The sequence below is a fragment of the Alosa alosa genome, chromosome 3 (assembly GCF_017589495.1).
Source record: "Alosa alosa isolate M-15738 ecotype Scorff River chromosome 3, AALO_Geno_1.1, whole genome shotgun sequence".
NCBI lineage: Eukaryota > Metazoa > Chordata > Actinopteri > Clupeiformes > Clupeidae > Alosa > Alosa alosa.
In genome coordinates, this window is record NC_063191.1 from 20,917,844 (window position 1) to 20,935,889 (window position 18,046).

Below are 18,046 nucleotides of genomic sequence, written 5' to 3' on the forward strand. Positions count from 1 at the left end.
ACACTCTGAACAAGCACCTTACTGTCCACTGTGTTTGTCGCTAGAAACATCCAACATCTTTTCATTTTCTTTTTTTCACAAATGTATAAATGAAGAAAATTCAAATTCATCCTCCAATTTTTGTTGTAAAATTAAAATTGGTTTGAATAACAATACTCCAAGCATGAGCTCTGTGTGGAATAACACATTTATTCAGATTGGGCTTCAGGACACAATTGTTTTCAGCCTTAGCAGTTTACATGCACCATATACACACAATTTCATGTTTTCATTGATTTTACAAATATACCACATTTACTACTCATCATTACCATAATAAAATCAACAAAAATGACAACCACACTGAGATTATTCTTGGTTCAGTTCAAAATTCATTCAACAGCAACTCATTCCTGAACTCTTGACACAATGTACATAAATTACTTGTCTTCATAACCTCTTTGAATTGTGTTTTCAAATTTGACACCATATCACCAACATATTTAAATATACACACTTTTACAAAACTATATTAAAGAATAAACAGATTTTGTTTTGCTAAAATATTTTTTCATAATATACATATAACAATTTCCTGATTCCAGAAAGCACTATCTGTCTCTGCACTAAGACATAATAAAAGAATAAAAACTATATAGCCAGAGTGTCCCTTGATATTTGTCCAGTGAACCACCTCTGTGTTACATTGGCAAATTGCATACAACAGCAGTGTCTGTACACATGTGCATACTCACTACACACTTTAACAGACATATAAGCAGTCACATTCTTTTTATACACAGTGGTAAAGTACCTATGTTTGAGCTCACTCTCCAGAAAATGTAGGATTTGTCACTGTAGTTGTTGCCTCCTTAAATAAGGGATTGTCAGCCTTTGAACACACACAAAAAAATTAGATGGATTAGCAGTTAGACATAATAATGTATTGGGGCAACATTGACTTTTGAACTTAGAGGAGCACACCAACTTTTGATTATATTAGCTTATTTGCCATCTACCATGGACTATACATACCATTCTCTTCTCTGTGAGTGCAATAACCCAGTCTGATACTGTTAACCTAGCTTAGCATAATTCACTGGAAGTGGGTTAGCTCTATTAGCGTATAGCTAGCCTATAGATAAAATGTAGGCCTAGCTATAGGCTAAGTGGTCTAACCCAAATAGCCTAAGCTAATTTCCCAAGAAGTTGGTGTGTTCCTGTGATGTCATACTTACATTGCTCCATTTGCTTTTCTTCTTCTCATTCTCAAACTTCTTCCATTCTTTTAAGTCTTTTGCATACAGCAGAGCCTTAATGATGAGCAGAATCAGGAGTCCAATGAGGGCCACTCCAGCAACAGACCCAGCTACAATGGCAGGGATGGGTGGTGGTTCGGGGCACCCTAGAATCACAGGCAATAAAGAATTAGAGTTCCGGAAAAATACAATTTATCTCAATTCTAAATAAACTGAAGCAAGAAGCCTTACTTCTTTCCTTAAGTATCTCAACAAAATAGTTGTTCATTCCTTCCATTTCCTTCATGGTGAAGTCAAGCCAGCAATTTAGGGAGTCTTTTACTTCACACTTCTTGGCCTGTGTGTTGAATGATAGTCTTTCCACCATGACGTGCTTCAGGTGCTTGCAGGCAGTGGTGCAGTTTTTGTCGTATGGACCACCACCAAAGCCAAGGCACTCAATACAATTCCTGCGAAATGGAGAAACAACATTTCTTAACGCTAACCAAAGCAAACTCAACGTCAGCAGAAGTATTGGCATGACGGTGGTTTCCATGGGAGTGTGTAGGAGTAGAGCTGGGAGTGTCTCTTACGCCGACTGCTGACACGGCGGCGTGCAAGCCTGACATTCCAGGCAGAAGGGTGGTTGGTAGCCTCCTTTGCACTTGCAGATGTCACATTGGCATTCCCCACGGCCATTGCAGATGCTGCCGCCAGTTCGGCACCCTGCGTCTGACACTTTGCAGTGGCAGGCATCGCCATCGTAACCACTGTGGCACTTGCATGTCCCGCATCTACAGTCACCATGACCTGGAGCACAAAAGAAAATTAGCAAACCATGAAAAAGTTGCAAATGACACTAAATTACTAGCCTGATAGCCAGAACTTGACTGATGAAGGACCTTTAAAGGGACACCAGGCAACGTTTTCGTGTTAATTAATCATCTTCGTAAGTTGGTATATGGTTAAATGACTCATTACAGGGCGAATGAAGACTCTCTCGCCCGCCCCTACTGCCTGTAAGAAGAATATCCCACTTGCAAGTTCGGTGTATCCTACCTGCCGACCGAAGCAGGATCAGTTTACATCCTGCATACAGCACAGAGGCAGGCTAACGAAACTCTAGCGATTGTTGCAAACGTGTGTATAATGGCAGAGCCAGTGAAGAAGCAGCGAAAACCCTTGACGGAAGATGCAAAGAAAATTGGGCAGCCGTGGCCCACTGGTTAGCACTCTGGACTTGTAACCGGAGGGTTGCCGGTTCGAGCCCCGACCAGTGGGCTGCGGCTGAAGTGCCCTTGAGCAAGGCACCTAACCCCTCACTGCTTCCCGCCGCCCGTTGAAGCAGGCAGCTCACTGCGGGATTAGTGTGTGCTTCACCTCACTGTGTGTTCACTCTTCACTGTGTGCTGTTTGTGTTTCACTAATTCACCGATTGGGTTAAATGCAGAGACCAAATTTCCCTCACGGGATCAAAAAAGTATATATACTTATACTAATAAAAGGAAAAAAGCTTCAGACCGAGCGAGGGGGAGTTTCGTAGAGAAAAAGCATCAAGCTTGCCTGGTGTGCCTTTAATGGTCCTCAAATGTTGTAGGTGGGGGTTATATTGGGGCTGGCTTCCAGGCCACTAAATTACATCAACATAAAAATAACTCTGAATGTACTTCACTGACTGTTCATACCCTGATACTTCTGCTACTACAAACACTATTGAGAACAATGGTAATGTTACATACAGCAATGCATAGTAAGGCTAGAACAGCGTCGATAGTTTTAGTGATAGTATGTTTAAACGTTGTTATTGGATCATACCTGAACACTCCTTGTTGTTGTGCATCTGGCAGCCCTCATCGACACACTCACAGTATTTTTTATAGTAAGGGTTCCCATTCTGGCTTTTGTGGCACTGACACTCTCCACAGACACAGTCCCCACGACCCCCACACTCAGTGCTGTTGTCGCCCCGGCACAGTTGCCTCAAGTCTGCATCATTCCTGTCCCCCTGTTTGCATTTGCACTTCTGGCCTGTATAACCCTTATTACATCTAGGGAAGCCAGAGAAGATAAGAGATCACTCACTTACGGTCATAAGTAATAATGGCTCAGTCCTGCAAAGTAGGCGAAGAAGGTATAAGTGCGAGAAATCGAAAAAAAGACTTGTTGCTCTCATACTTGCATGTTCCACATTTCACCTCTCCTTGAGAATTACAGAGTGGATCATTGGGAAACGGAGGGTCATCACATTCACATTCACAGCGGGTTGAAATGGTCACCTTCATTTTTTCAGTGAAGCCCCTTGGGCCGACATAGAAGGAAACGTTGTTCATGCATTCATGTGCTGTCACTTCAACAAAGAATTGAACCTAAACAGATAATTGGGTTTAGAATGGGACATTAGACATTTTGACATTTTCAAATGGGACATTAGACATTTTTGAAAATTAATATGGTAGAGGTTGTTAAACATTGTAGGCCCTATCTCAGCAATCTAAAAATGGTCATTGGAGAATGGCTTAGGGGTTTGTCCAGTCCCCATTGGGGGTGGTTTTGTTATCAAACATTATCAAATGTCGGGCGCCTGGTGCAAAAAGGCGGTTATTTCTTCAGTCATGGGTGTGTTTTGGGCATAACATCCTTTAAACCAATGAAAATGACATCTGTCATTTCCTTTAACAGCAAGGAGCGCAACTTCAAACAGCGCATCGGTATTTTGATAGTCAGCAGCGCATTTGAAGGAATCTAACTGTATGGTACAGGTATTCCACTAAACCAATGACTGTGTTCGAATGACATTTTAACGTGGGTCTGGCTCGCCAGGCTAATAGGCTACTGGAAGACACTAAAGATAATTAGTTCATGTAGCTGTACTGTTCCAAAATGTACCAGCAATGTAGGTAGGTAGTATAGCCTACAGGAATAAAATATTTCCAGTAACAGCCCTGTTTATTTTGTTCTGTTGTTTCAGTTGTCCTACAGTGATAACTGGTAAATTACATTAATGTCTAAGACAATCTGGGTAATTTAACTCTTTACACTTAGGCTTCAGTAATTTTTGGTGCTGCTGTCAATTGTAGCCCATTGAATAATTTGAAATGATACTTTGAATTCAAGCAGAAACTCTTCTTTAATAATTGCTTGTTAGCCTACTTCAATATGGAGATCATATGCTCCATGCCTACCTCTGATCAGTCAAAGAGATAACCAATGAGGCCTACATCACTTTCAGTGCTCCATGACAGCTGAAAATATATGCTTAAGGGTAATGCAAAGATTTTGTATTTAATTAGGTGTGCCCGACCGATTTGAGGGCCGCTTGGGCCAAATATGCCAGGGCCGATTTTTGGTCCCAGTACGCCCCTGGTGATAACAATACACTTTGTGCTGAGTTTTAGATCGCCAAAAAGAGCCCTGTGTCTATGAAGGTTCATTTAAACATCCAGGTGATGGTATTTCTTTTAAAAAGTTTATAAAATAAACTATATTAAAGTTTTTCCAAAAGTAATCCCTACCCACTTCCCCTCGATTACTGAGTGAACTCGGGTGGGAAGCTCCCTCGCAGCTAAATGAAGTTCCCTTGATTGGCGAGGTATAGGGTTATAATACCGCACTCAGCTTTGGGACGAACTTCACTCTCCCTAGAGGAAGCTGGTTATCACAGAACTATCGATTTGCTTACATGCGTTGCCTACTTATTTACAAGACTTGGAATACTCTCCCAATGGACCTCAGAAATATACCAGCCCTAACTGCTTTTAAATCCAGGCTTAACACATACTTTTTCCATCTGGATATGAATCAGCTGCTGCTGATCGTGAAGCTGGGTCAATATTATTGTCATGTCTGTTTGTAAATACTGAATGTTTGTCTTTGTTTGGTATGTTTCTCTTTTCTTTTCTTTTTTTTACTGTGTGAAGCACTTTGGTCTTAAACATGCTATATAAATTAAATGTACTTCATCCTGAAGTAGACCTTTCCTAGTCATAATGTACATCATGATGTATTTGCATTGGTGGATTCTTATGTGTGTGTGTGTGGTTTGCTGGGTGCTTTGTGGGATGGATACCTCTTGGCCAAGCTTCACGTTATCACAGATACCCTCGTCGCCTGGATTGTTTCCCTCTGGACAATTTGAGGTGTATGTGACTGTGACCTTGTCTGGCAGTACATCATGGGTCACAATAACTTTAGAGGAGAGTTTCTGTTGAGAAATTAAGAATACTAATTATCTTGAAAGCCACTGATTGGATGGGGAGAATCTGAATTACTCTTAGCATATATTTTTTCATAGCATAGCATAGCATAGCACATACAGTAGGCAACTGATTACAGTTATGTTTTAGAACAAAACTAATTTATGACATAAAAGCATTTACTATTTGCTTTTTAATCAAAGGAAAAATATCAAGATGAATTAATAAAGCCTTACATCATAGGCATTCTCGATTAGTTGCACCACATTCGATGAATCATCAGTCAATTCTCCCACCACAGACTTTGGGATCAATTTGCTCAGGTCCTGGGAAAAGATGTGTGGGAAACATGTATTAGCCTTATTGTCTATAGCTGAACAACAGAACAACAGAACTTATACTAGACCATTGCTTACATCATACACTCCTTTCACAGAGCTTGTGACCGCAAAAATAGGCTGAATGTTTTTCTTCTGTAAGGTCCTTGCAATTTGACCAACAGATGGATAGTCCTGAAGATGGAGACCACAATAATGGGGAAGAAATTTTTTTGTTATACATCTTAATTTCTATATTACACCAAACACAGTAATGATTTTACCGCCTAGGACTCGAGTTCACAAGCAGTTTTCAATGAAAAAACTGGTGTGGTCAGGCGCATAATCAAACATTGCTATTTTAAAGGAATTATCCAGAGTAAAATGCACTTTAGATCAATTTACGGATGATTGGGAGTACATACGTTGAGTTGACATCCAAATCATGTCATTCGGATGTGTTTTGAGAAAGTTTGATGTTACCGTTTTTAGTCAAAACTTGTTAGCCTGAAAGTGATGTGGGCATGTCATTTCGCCGCTACAAAACGCTATTTTTTATACCTCTTCTACAGTTCCAAACAACATTACATTTATGTGGTAGTGAGTAGAGGGTCCCTAAAGCTTAAAAAAAAAAAAAAAAAAAACGGCGACAAAATTGTGCATTTCCAGAGCGTGTTACTCCACACTCAGCAATCGTCTCAAAACACATCCGAATGACATGATTTGGATGTCAACTCAACATATGTACTCCCAATCATCCGTAAATTGATCTAAAGTGCATTTTACTCCGGATAATTCCTCCAAAGGTCACTGAAAATGGTAATGCCACTGACCAAAAAAAATGTGGTCTAAAGTGAAAGGCACATGTAAGCTATCTAAAGGGTGTGCTGTCACGAAAAGTAACAATTGGCGAGACAGCAACAACTCCCAATACGGTGGATGTGCTTAGGATTTATATTCAGTCATTCGAATATTATTGGAGTAAGTTTTTTTAGGCTATGTTTTCGATTGTAACCCCTTGTCAGTCAAAAGTGAAAGTATAAATAACTAAATGTAAGACTTTGTTTTGTCATTGCCTACGAGTTCAAGTACAAGGCGGGTGCAGATGCATGTGCTTGTCACACACACGTTTTAATAAAGTAATCTTTAGTGGAATCCTGGTATTGCATATGCAGTCTCGCCTGCAAGCAGATTCCGGGCTGTATTTTGCACCCTGGCGCATGGTGTAAAACTCGTCCCCCCCCCCGCGCAAAGTTTAATTCCTTATTTTGCACATTTATTTTTTAAACAATGCGCCCAGGGGTGTTGCAATTAACAACTTAGGGAGTGGCCTGGCGCATTGTCTAAAAATCGCTATTGTACACCTGGTCAGAAGTCTATGGTGAGTTTTTTATATGTTATTTTAAGAGTGCATTGTCAACAGTCATATTGGCGGGTGCACAACGCACCATCCTTCTATCATGAACGCACACCAGCGCACATCCATGCAAAACATTACAAATTGCACTATTGCAATGGAAAACATAATTAGAATAAAGATATTACAAAATACTGTACATCTCATGATGAGTAGTTATTCACCATCATTTGCAAATTGGTAATGACGGTTAAAAGTGATTAGGGGAGAGGCGACACGTATGGAGCACAGCTGAAGACGCACTGTCAAGAGATATAAGCAACTCCTCTCCTTTTCAGGATACATGTTGTTTTATTGAGTCATTTGAACAATATTAGGGTAAGTGTTGCTTTTTCCAGCCTATGTTTTCGATGGTAACCCATTGTCAGTCAATAGTGAAAGTAACTTACTGCATATAACTGTCTTGTCGTTGACTGACACACCATGGTGAAGTTAGTTTCACTTTGCCAATGAGTTCAAATAATAGACGAGTGCAAATGTGTGAAGGCTATGCTAGGTTTTAGTAAAGCACGGTTTAGTGGAATGACTATTCCATATGGTCTTGCAAGCAGCCTCCTTCAAATGCGGCGTTGACTGTCAAGAGCATACCGATGCATTCTTTGACATCGCGCCTTAAAGGGAATGACAGACGTCATTCTCATTGGTTTAAATGATGTTACGCCCCAAACACACCCCCATGACTGATTAAGAAACCTAGGAACACCTTGTTGCGCCATGCGCTCGACGTTTGATAACGAAAACACTCCCAATGTGGACTGGACATCCTACTAAATTTGAATACGCTTTTGACGAGTGACGAGGCGCTTTTGACTGTCATGATAGGGCCCTCCTTCTGAAGGGATGTGCTCACTCTTTATCAAAATACCAACACACTGTTTGGTTTTGCACTCCTTGCTCTTAAAGGAAATGGCAGGTGTCACTCTCATTGGTTTAATGGATGTTACACCCAAAACACACCCATGACTAATTAAGAAACATAAGACCAATCCTTTTGAACAATGCACCTGCCGTCTGATCACTAAATTACGCCGTGAAAATAGCATAGCTTAGGGGTTTGTCCAGTCCGCATTGGGGGTGGTTTTGTTATGAAACATCGGGTGCCTGGCGACAAAAAGGCGGTTCTTTCTTTAATCAGTCGTGGGTGTGTTTTGGGCACAACATCTTTTAAACCAATGAAAATGACATCTGTCTTTCCCTTTAACAGCAAGGAGCGCAACTTTAAACAGCGCATCGGTATTTTGATAGTCAGTGGCGCATTTGAACGAATCTAACTGTATGGTACAGGTATTCCACTAAACCAATGACTGTGTTCGAATGACTGAATAAAAAACCTAAGGACATTTATCCTGCAGAGGACTTGCTGCTTACATCTCGTGATCTCGTGTCTTCAGCTGTGCTTCATGCGCCTTTCGCTATAGACCAGGTTTTTCTTGGTCAGTGGCGTAATGCTTTTTAGTGTAAGATAGCAATTTTTAGATAATGCGCCAGACCACTAGCCTGGACTGGACACGCCCTAAATGTGCTTAACCCAAGTTTAGACCATGCATTTCAGACCGTCAAGACAGAGTCCCTTAATCTACTGTGCAAATCTATAAAATGAACACAAATTGTTCAAGTCACTGCAATTACTTTAGTTTATCATACCAGTAAATTGCTTTTGCTGTACATGTTCTGGGTCAAGTGGCATAATTCATCATTTGGTTCCAGAATAGCGGCCAGTTTCCCATCACCAGCCATATGGAATCCAGCATCGGTGGCTAGAACTAGCAAACGAGTGGCATTTCCCCAGCCAATGTCTCTCTAGGAATTAAACAAAAGTTGGTTAATAAATAATAATATAGATCATGTTTCACATTTTGCCTAGATGTTCTACTTTGCACATTTAGACAAAGGCCTTTATGTTAAGCACTGAAACTGAGGGACACCTCTTCACCAATAAAAACATAAAACATGAACATGTTAAAAAGTCATGCTTAGCATTTTTGAAGCTTTTTGAAACTTTTTCCAGCATCCTACCTCGCACATGGCAGCCTGCATGATGGCGTCCAGACTTCCTTCAGGAGTGTCGAGATTTCCAGAAATGTCCTGCTTAGATACCTCTTCATTGAATGATTTGTAGTTATTTGTCAGGTCGAGAACATGTTTGAAACCAAATGGTGGTTGACAAGCCACCGTCTCCTTTTCATTCGTTGGGCAAGGATTCTTAAGTTTTTCTTTGTTAGTGTTTGTAAACGGCAGGACTGTCTTGTCAACAAATGAGCCAAAACCTTTGGTGTAAGAACAAATTCGTGGATCAGTTTAGTTATTTGCTTAGTTAGTCACAGCATATAGTTTGGATGGTATAAATTGCGTTACCAATTCTTGCTTTGTCATTGCCACCGGTTATTTTTTGTAGGACTGCCACTAAATCTTTTCCCAGAGTTTTTAATAGTTTCAGGTCATCCACCATGGAGTAAGAGAGATCCATTAAGTAGTAGAGATCCACTGGGTAGCCCTCTGCTCTTTTAAACTTGAGTGTAATCTTTTCTGGAAGGCCTTAAAAAGATGGAAGATGGGTTTAGAAACTTGTGGATTATTTCTGCATGCAGATATAATTAAGGCATCGGCAGTTTAATGCATCCACTGAAACTGGTGATATTTTGGTATTTTAAAACTCTGTATTGCACAAATAGCACTGCCCATCAGAACTTATATATCTTATATATGTGAGGAAAAAAATTACCAGGACGAAGTTCCAGTTTAATCTCTTGAGGCTCGATCTGGACTGCGTCGGTGGTTGAAGTAGGGCCAGACAGTGGTTTTTGTTTAATGTTTTTTTTGGAGTTTTGTGGAGAGATAATGTCAGTCTCCTTGCAGCCTTTTTCCATTAGCTTTGCCTTGGTTTCACAGCGCTCAGCATCAGATTCGCCTTGGTTTGTGAAGTTCTGTTGTTGGATAAATAGGAAAGACCGTTGTGAACTAAATTGTGAACTAAAAAACAAAAACAAATCTAAATTAACTGTCGATGGAAAACTGCTCTCTGTGGATCTATGTGAACAGTGGGAGGCAAAAAAAGAAGCCTAGACATAGAATCAACCCTTGTGAATATCTTACCACAGATTTGCACCAAGAGCAGAATGCTCCAGATTTGATACAGTCATTACAGGAGTGGACGGCTCCCTTCTCACAGGTTTGCTCAAGCCAGACTATATGGAGAGAAATAGTTAAAGAAGTTGAACTTGGAAAATATGATCTACACCTGCATTATAATCAAATAGTTTCTTGTACACTTCACAATACTGTGAAAAATAGTTATCAAAGAGATTTGATTGACATTTGCTTTTGTCGAACAGTTCATTGGTTACATTGTTGTCTGTAAACTCACCATTTGTTGTTATTGATAGCAGAATGAGGACTTGAAGACGCACAGGCGCGGCCATTTTCTGAGGGAAGAAAGAGATAATGTGCATATCACCAAAGCCAAAGATATGATGCAGCTGTACCGTAAGACCACTAATGGGATTGTTTAATCTAAGATTGCATGCTCATTGCTCATGTAAGACTAAACAGCCCTCAGTTTTGGTCAAATATTACTTTGCCAGAGAAAGTTACAAATGAAATCAGTTGCATATTGTATACCATCACTTTTCTGTGCTAACTGTTTAGATCTAGAGTTTAACAGTAACCATTTATCAGAAACAAATTGATGGAATGATAATTTTTGTGTTGCCATATTTTGCTGGGAGGCGTGACACCGAACTTAACCATAAATGGCTATGCCTTCATGTGTGTGTGTGACGTTTGATTGCCTCATAGGATCTGTTTTTAGAGAAGTATTTAAACGCTTCTACTTTCTAGATGAAGGCAGCATAGCATGTAACAATACATAATAATGAGTTAAATATCATTTTGCCATGAAAAGGAGTACAAAGATGTATGTTAACCAGCAATTCTCTTAATACTACACTGACATTGTAATGTTGCTCACAACATGCAATAAACATACTTTTCTTAAAAAAAAACTGTAGATTAGTATCATATAACCACTCAGTCTCTGTTGGCACTAAGACTAGCGTTGAGGTTATTTTACTACTTATTCTACTTTACTCATTTTGTAAAATAGGCATACAAACCTAACAAACACCTACATTTATAAGATACGAGGTATAAGAGTTTCTTCATGCGTTATGAGTCGACCCACTAATTAGCTAAAGCATGGTATTCTGAGTATTGTATTTTGTGAATATCCTTGAAGATTTAGGTTATTAACACACCCCTTGATTGCTCTTCTATATACTCTGTGCCTATAGAAGAGCTGATGGTAGACATTTTCTTAGCTGTTTCATCTTCAAACCAGTTCTGAACTTAGTGGAAACACTTTCAAAACAGCCATGTAACAGGAAGTCATCTTTCGTGTGCCAGAAAGTATTTCTATGTCTAGTTATCTTTGTCATATTATTTTCATTCGCTATAGGGAATGTATTTCTATGATGACCTGCCCTAAAAACAACTAACCCTCTCAATATTACAAACTTTACAGATGCTGATTCTACACTGCTGAAAACACACCATTTTATAAAATGTTATAAAGTTTTAAATCCCCAGCAGAACTGAAAAGATAAATATGAGCTATGTTCTGTGTACTCACCACTTTAGATGTACAGCTGTTCACAATAAACTCAATAGTGTGCTGGAACTGTGCACTCGCTCACTTCCACATACTAACATGACCACATTTACAGGAAGGAAGAGTGGCAGAAAGGAGGAACTTAACTGCTGGTTTGCAGTCAAAGAATATGGAGACATGATATCTAGAACTGTTTACCTAAATGTCTAATGCAGACTGAATACTGTCTGGATTGAGATATGGTGACGAGAGACAACTATTCCCCGAAGTGATGGGGCTGTGAATGATTTATTATGTAAGGAATAATGTATAGAACGCCGGTCATTATCTGGAAATAGGTCCGTTTCCAGGGGTCTTGTTCCGCCCTGAAGGGACCTAGTTCCCGATAATGACCAGCGTTCTATAGACTACATTATCCTGCTAATTAGGCCTACATGGCTACTTGCCAAAACGGAATAATAAAATCCCCACGATATGACTCTTTAGCCTACATAGCCTAGGCTATAGCATATTTGTTACCGTTTCATCGTGGCTTTTGCTGAGAAACAAATAGTTCGTAACAACACACACTGAACTTGAACCAAACATTCTTTAGAACACAGCTGAGCAACCGTCTGCTTTCACTTTTGAATGAAGTTCCAGTACTTGTGGAGTGATATGAAAGACGTGACTTAGAAGCACAAAACCCATTTTCCTTGGCAGCGGTCTGTTAGATAAGATAGATAGATAGATAGATAGATAGATAGATAGATACATACATACATACATACATACTTTATTGATCCCCAAGGGGAAATTCAAGGTCTCAGTAGCATACAGACATCACATACAGCATTCACTAACAGCAGAAAAAGTAATAAAAGTATATAATATAAAAAAATACAACTAAGCAATAAGGACAGTAGAAGATAAAGAATATACTAAAATACAAATTACACTAAATAACACTAAATCTAAATCAAATCTAAAACAGTATCCACATAGTGTGCTTAGGGGTGATTAAGCATGAGGCCTTTGCAATGATTGAGGGACTGAGCCTGTGAGTCTCTGTGCATAGTGAGGTAAGGTGCTCTGTGAGAGTGAGTGTCATGGTGATGGTGCAAATGAGTAAGTCCAACAGTGCAACAGTGCAAGAATAAAGTCTAGAGACCAGCATCAAATAAATATGGACATACAAGAGAGTAGGCAAGGTAATATAGAAAAACTATATCAGTGCAAGAATGTTATCGAGAAATAGGAGACCACCGAACGTTGGAAGGCCCAAATGTGAATGGAGCATTCTTCAGCATTGTGAAGAAATAAATATACACAGTATTACTGTATACTGTACATTAATTAAATTAATTAAATGATACATTGTGTGTGTGTGTGCCTGTGCATATGTGTGTGTGATCTAGAAGTAGGAAGCATAAAAAAAGGAACAATTGGAAGTTAAATGTTGAAATGTGGAGACTGACATTGCAGGTACTGTATGTAATTTAAGAGGAAACTTCAGAACAATACACCTTGTTCAAGACAGGCCCTTATGTCAGAATGGCAGGAAACAGATGACATAGACACAGAGTGTATCTATCTTGTTAATATATTGAATGTCTTATGTAATATTACATGATGTAATGTGCTATATATGCTACATCCACATACACTTAAGTCTACATTTTAATATAAGCATAACTTTGTGTAACGGATGTCCCGTTTTATGATCATAACAGACAAGGTAGAGGAAGTGAATGGCCTGATACAGAGTGGAGTTGGGTTTTCTCCAACAACTATAATACACACTTTTCCTCAAACCCCAGCTACAGTTTACTTTCTATAACTTTATGAGCAAATCACCAACATCTTACTCCACACCAACAAACAAGCAATAAGATTGAATATGATGAAAAGTAAAAGAAAATGACAGACAGGAGGCAAGTGAATAAAACTAAAAGGAAATCTCACAGTGCATGTTCATGGGCATATATGATATTATGATATATATTGTTTCTGGGATTAATCTCCATCTATTTATATGATGGCGCTATTAGCATGTTCAGAACGACAGAATTCTTGACATTTTTTAGATGTATTTAACATTTTGGTTCATGGTAGCCTTCATTGTAGGTTTGTGCAGAGTCCTGCTATATAGTCTTCTGGTTTTCTGCAGTGATTTCAGTCCAACTTAAGTTTCTATAGGCCTATATGGATGCCAGTCTCAATAATCACATAGCCCCCTCAGCAATGGTTATTCATGTGTGTACTATATGGCGTGTGTGTATACATATTTAACCTCTTGATTGTTTTTTCTTTTTTTGTCTGTGAGATTCTTAGGGCCCACTATTGATGGGCCCTGTCCATTTATCCTGTTGTGATCACTTATCCTATGTGGCTGCCCTGATCCATTCATCTGGTCATTTCTGATGACCATTTTAGTCCACTAGATGGCAGGCTAACTTTGCAGATGTGTAGTGTTGTGTGACTTTAATCCATAAGATTCATGAATAGATTAGAGTTGTGATTAGATTGATTGGATTTGATTCATGTAATATTTGTTTAAAGATACATTATTAATATATAAAATGTATCTTTCATGTATCACAACATGACTTTGAGGTGTAGGTCAAGGTAACTGTGGAAGAGGTGGCCCTTTTGTTGGAGTTCATGATGCCTGTTTCACAGAACCACTGACCGTAGTTTACATGTGGTGGAAACTCACAGCAAAAGAACAGATTAGCAAACAATTTTGGATTGTTTGTATCCCCTGTAATTGCACTGGACTTTGTTGCCCAAACACTTGTCTGTGTGTTTGCAATGTGATGTTTATCCTGTGCAATAATACATGCAAAAGCACCCCTCTGATTGGACTTCCCAGCTTCACTGTGTTTTGAAAAGAAGATTTCCATGAGAAGTGCTTTACACATGGCAAAAAGCACCCCTCTGATTGGACTTCCCAGCTTCACTGTGTTTTGAAAAGAAGATTTCCATGAGAAGTGCTTTACACATGGCCTGGCATCAAAGGTTTGGGCGTCACCAACCAGCCCTGAGCAACCTCATCCTCCTGGCAGAGAGGGACCACAGAGACACCCAGACTGACGCAAAAGGCTACTGCAGTCACCCAAAGCTGGGGGAGGAGTGGGGCTTAAAGAGAGGCTTTGAGGCAACGGTCAGACCTCTTTCCTTCCATCTCCCTTTCCTTTCGATTTGGTCTGTCTTTTACTCTCTCTCTCTCTCTCTCTCTCTCTCTCTCTCTCTTGCCCATGGCCTCCTGTACAGTAAATTAGAGTGAAACGATGCATCGCCAAATCAGATGGAGGAAGCGGTAAAAAGGAGACCTGAATGGAAGTCTTTAATCTCCTCTAGTGCGCACCCATGACCCGAGGAAACATTAGGGCTGGTGCGGAATCCACAAAGGATGCCTCCTCCTTTTCCCTCTCTTCCTCCTTCTCTTGTTCTCTCTCTATTTCTCCTTCTCCCTCTCTTTCTCCTCTCTCTTTCCCATTCTTCCTCTATCTCTCTCGGTGTCTGTCTCTGTGTTTTTTTATGAATAAAGAGCACTGCAGTGGTCCGTATGTGTTTATGTGTGTGTGTGTTTGTGTGTGTGTGTGTGTGTGTGTGTGCGTGCGTGCGTGCGTGCGTGCGTGCGTGCGTGCGTGCGTGCGTGCGTGCGTGCGTGTGTTCAGTCAGTGGAGCTTACTGCAGGTCTGCAGCAGGGGAGATGCGAGGCGGCACACACCAGGGTATGGTGCTATTTATAGCTGCCGCTGTATAAATAGACCAGGGCTACGCCGTGGGGTCCAGCTGCATCAGATGTGCTGGTGTTGATACCGCCAATGATGAAGTTGGTGCCCGGGTCCCTGTACCCATCCACGGATTGGAACAGGTCCCCCCTGTGCACACTGACCTTCCAGTCCAGAGGAGAGGAGTCCATGAAGGGGAAATAGAAACAGATTATAGGAAGACTGCGGTGAATGCTTAGGCCCTTACTGTGTCCAAGGAGGCTCTCTGGTGGTGCCAGCAGCTTGGCTTGCTGTATGCAGATGGTGGCTGCTCCCTGTGGCTAGGGAGAGGGATAAAAATAGAAGCAGCGTTGCTACTTCATCCCTCCATACTGAAATACACGCGCATTGGCGCACACACACACACACACACACACACACACATGCAGATACATCAGTGCACAAGCAGATACAGTTGCACTCAAGGAGTGAGCCTAAATTCTGGAACCTGCTTGTGAGCCTGAATGACTGGTTCTCTCCCCGCTAGTTTATCAGCTAAGCTAACAGCTCTGCACCTCTCCTCCATCTTCATTTATTTAGGCCTGAGATACTGTATGAGAAAACTACTTTGTTGTGACCTGTCACTCTAGCACTAAAATGTACTTAATGTAATATTTTGGAGACGCTTTCTTTTCACTGCTGCCTTTGGGTCTTTCTGTCAGGCTTGGTTTAACTGTATGACAATAGATGAGCCAAAATGTACATGTGCATATACAGTCTGATACATAAGCATGAAGGGTTGCCGGTTCAATCCCCGACCAGTAGGAATGGCTGAAGTGCCCTTGAGCAAGGCACCTAACCCCTCACTGCTCCTCGAGCGCCGCTGTAGCAGGCATCTCACTGCTCCGGGTTAGCGTGTGCTTCACCTCACTGTGTGTTCACCGTGTGCTCTGTGCGTTCACTAATTGACGGATGGGATAAATGCAGAGATGAAATTCCTTGTATACGCATTCACGCAAGTATACTTGGCCTACAAAGCTGATTTACATTTTACATTTTTTTATGGTGTTTTGGTCAAAAACTAGTGAAATACTGTACTTACCTAAAAAGCCAATCACTATCAACTGCCCAGATAAATTGCTATAAGCTAACAGATTTTTTGTGTTTTGGTGATACTTTTGCCAATATCATGTTGTGACAGGGCTTTTCATACATTTCTGCGTGTCGATTTGACCTGAACAACAAAACTACATAGAGCATAGACTGAGAGGCTAGTGGGAATGACAGGCGTGTTTATCTGGCCTTCACACGCCCATTAGCCATCAAACATAGTTATAAGATGCCAAAAATGGTTGTTCTTTGTGTTCACTAATTCACGGACGGGATATATGCAGAGACCAAATTCCTTGTATCAAAGTATACTTGGCCTAGAACTGATTTACATTTACATGTGAGAAATCCCAAAATAATTCTCTCTCTCCCCCCTCCCTCTCTCTCTCTCTCCCCCTCCCTCCCTCTCTCTCTCTCTCTCTCTCCCTCTCTCTCTCTCTCCATCACCAGATTTGGCTTCACCAACTCCATACACATAGCACCAATCAGTGTCCAGCTGGGTGCTTACAGTTTTCATTTCCAGATTACTATAAAGAGTGAGACTGTGGAGTAGCGCTCTGTCTGCCGTAAGATCATGGAAGTTTTGGATGGACACAAGTATGTTTGTGTCCTGACCACTTGAAGGACACATAGCATGCTTTTCCAGATCCAAAAGCTACTGGCTCTTCTGCTTCCGGCCAACAACGCCCTTCACAGCATTGCAGGAGTGGAGTGAATATCTGTGGGAAAAACAGATGTGACTGACACAGCCCTAAGTATAAAGAGCTCTTCTACTCACATAGAAGATAAACAAGCTTGTGGCAATCTTGACAAAATTAAGTTTTGCATTAGCAATCTAGTCCTTGACCATGACCACAAAGTCCATGAAGGTTAGGAAGAAAGAGGGCTTCTAGTCCAACAGGTTGCTCAGGATTGTGCTTCCTAAGGAAATCTCAAGAAGCAGTCATGGTTTACTATGACCGCCACACTAGCGAAGCGGTGGTCATATAGGTTTAATAAGAGTTTTTGTTCTTCGGATTTTATATATATATTTTTTTTTCTTCGGTAAATTTGGGTCAGCGATTCCTGGGACACTGAAAGACCGGGCTACAGAAATATACAAAGTGTGACCACAAAATATGACCGCCGCTCAGTCTTGCACATTCTCTCTGCAAAAATAAATAACGCTTGTCAATTTCTCTTCATCCCATTCTCTTGCAACTTTTGTGTATGTAAATGACTGTTTGCATAGTGTGTGTTTGTTTTTGTGCACTCTAAAAAAAGGTGTTGGTGGGAATACTGAAGGGAGGGGTGAGCTACCTCTCTGGTGTGTTTTGTTTGGTACTTGGTTAAAATATAATGGATGTTGTTTTGGAAAAAAGCGTCTGCTAATAAAAATGTAAACATAAACATAAACAAATGCGACTTCCTGTGCAATCGCTGACTTCGCCTGATAATAGCTGATAATAGCACCTCTGTTCGCTCTCAACAGAGAAAACAGAGACACTC

The 18,046-nt window shown here is 40.5% G+C and overlaps 1 protein-coding gene across 1 annotated transcript; it reads right to left on the bottom strand.

The window, feature by feature from the left end:
- Nucleotides 1–169: 169 nt before the first annotated feature.
- Nucleotides 170–11,855, bottom strand: itgb2 (integrin, beta 2). Its single transcript, XM_048238767.1, has 16 exons — nt 11,772–11,855; nt 10,509–10,566; nt 10,238–10,329; nt 9,867–10,068; nt 9,500–9,679; nt 9,161–9,411; nt 8,789–8,944; nt 5,827–5,922; nt 5,647–5,736; nt 5,284–5,418; nt 3,393–3,583; nt 3,033–3,265; nt 1,811–2,027; nt 1,470–1,687; nt 1,218–1,384; nt 170–871 (listed from the first exon to the last, which is right to left on the bottom strand). Exons 2-16 carry the CDS (start codon nt 10,561–10,563, stop codon nt 806–808), a joined length of 2,349 nt encoding a protein of 782 aa, XP_048094724.1. The 5' UTR covers nt 10,564–10,566; nt 11,772–11,855; the 3' UTR covers nt 170–805.
- Nucleotides 11,856–18,046: the final 6,191 nt, after the last annotated feature.

Coding starts and splice junctions, on each gene's coding strand:
- itgb2 (XM_048238767.1), bottom strand. CDS start 10,563: ATGGCCGCGCCTGTGCGTCTTCAAGTCCTCATTCTGCTATCAATAACA. Junction 10,330..10,508: donor GCTATCAATAACAACAAATG/GTGAGTTTACAG, acceptor CTCTCCATATAG/TCTGGCTTGAGCAAACCTGT. Junction 3,266..3,392: donor GTGAAATGTGGAACATGCAA/GTATGAGAGCAA, acceptor TGGCTTCCCTAG/ATGTAATAAGGGTTATACAG.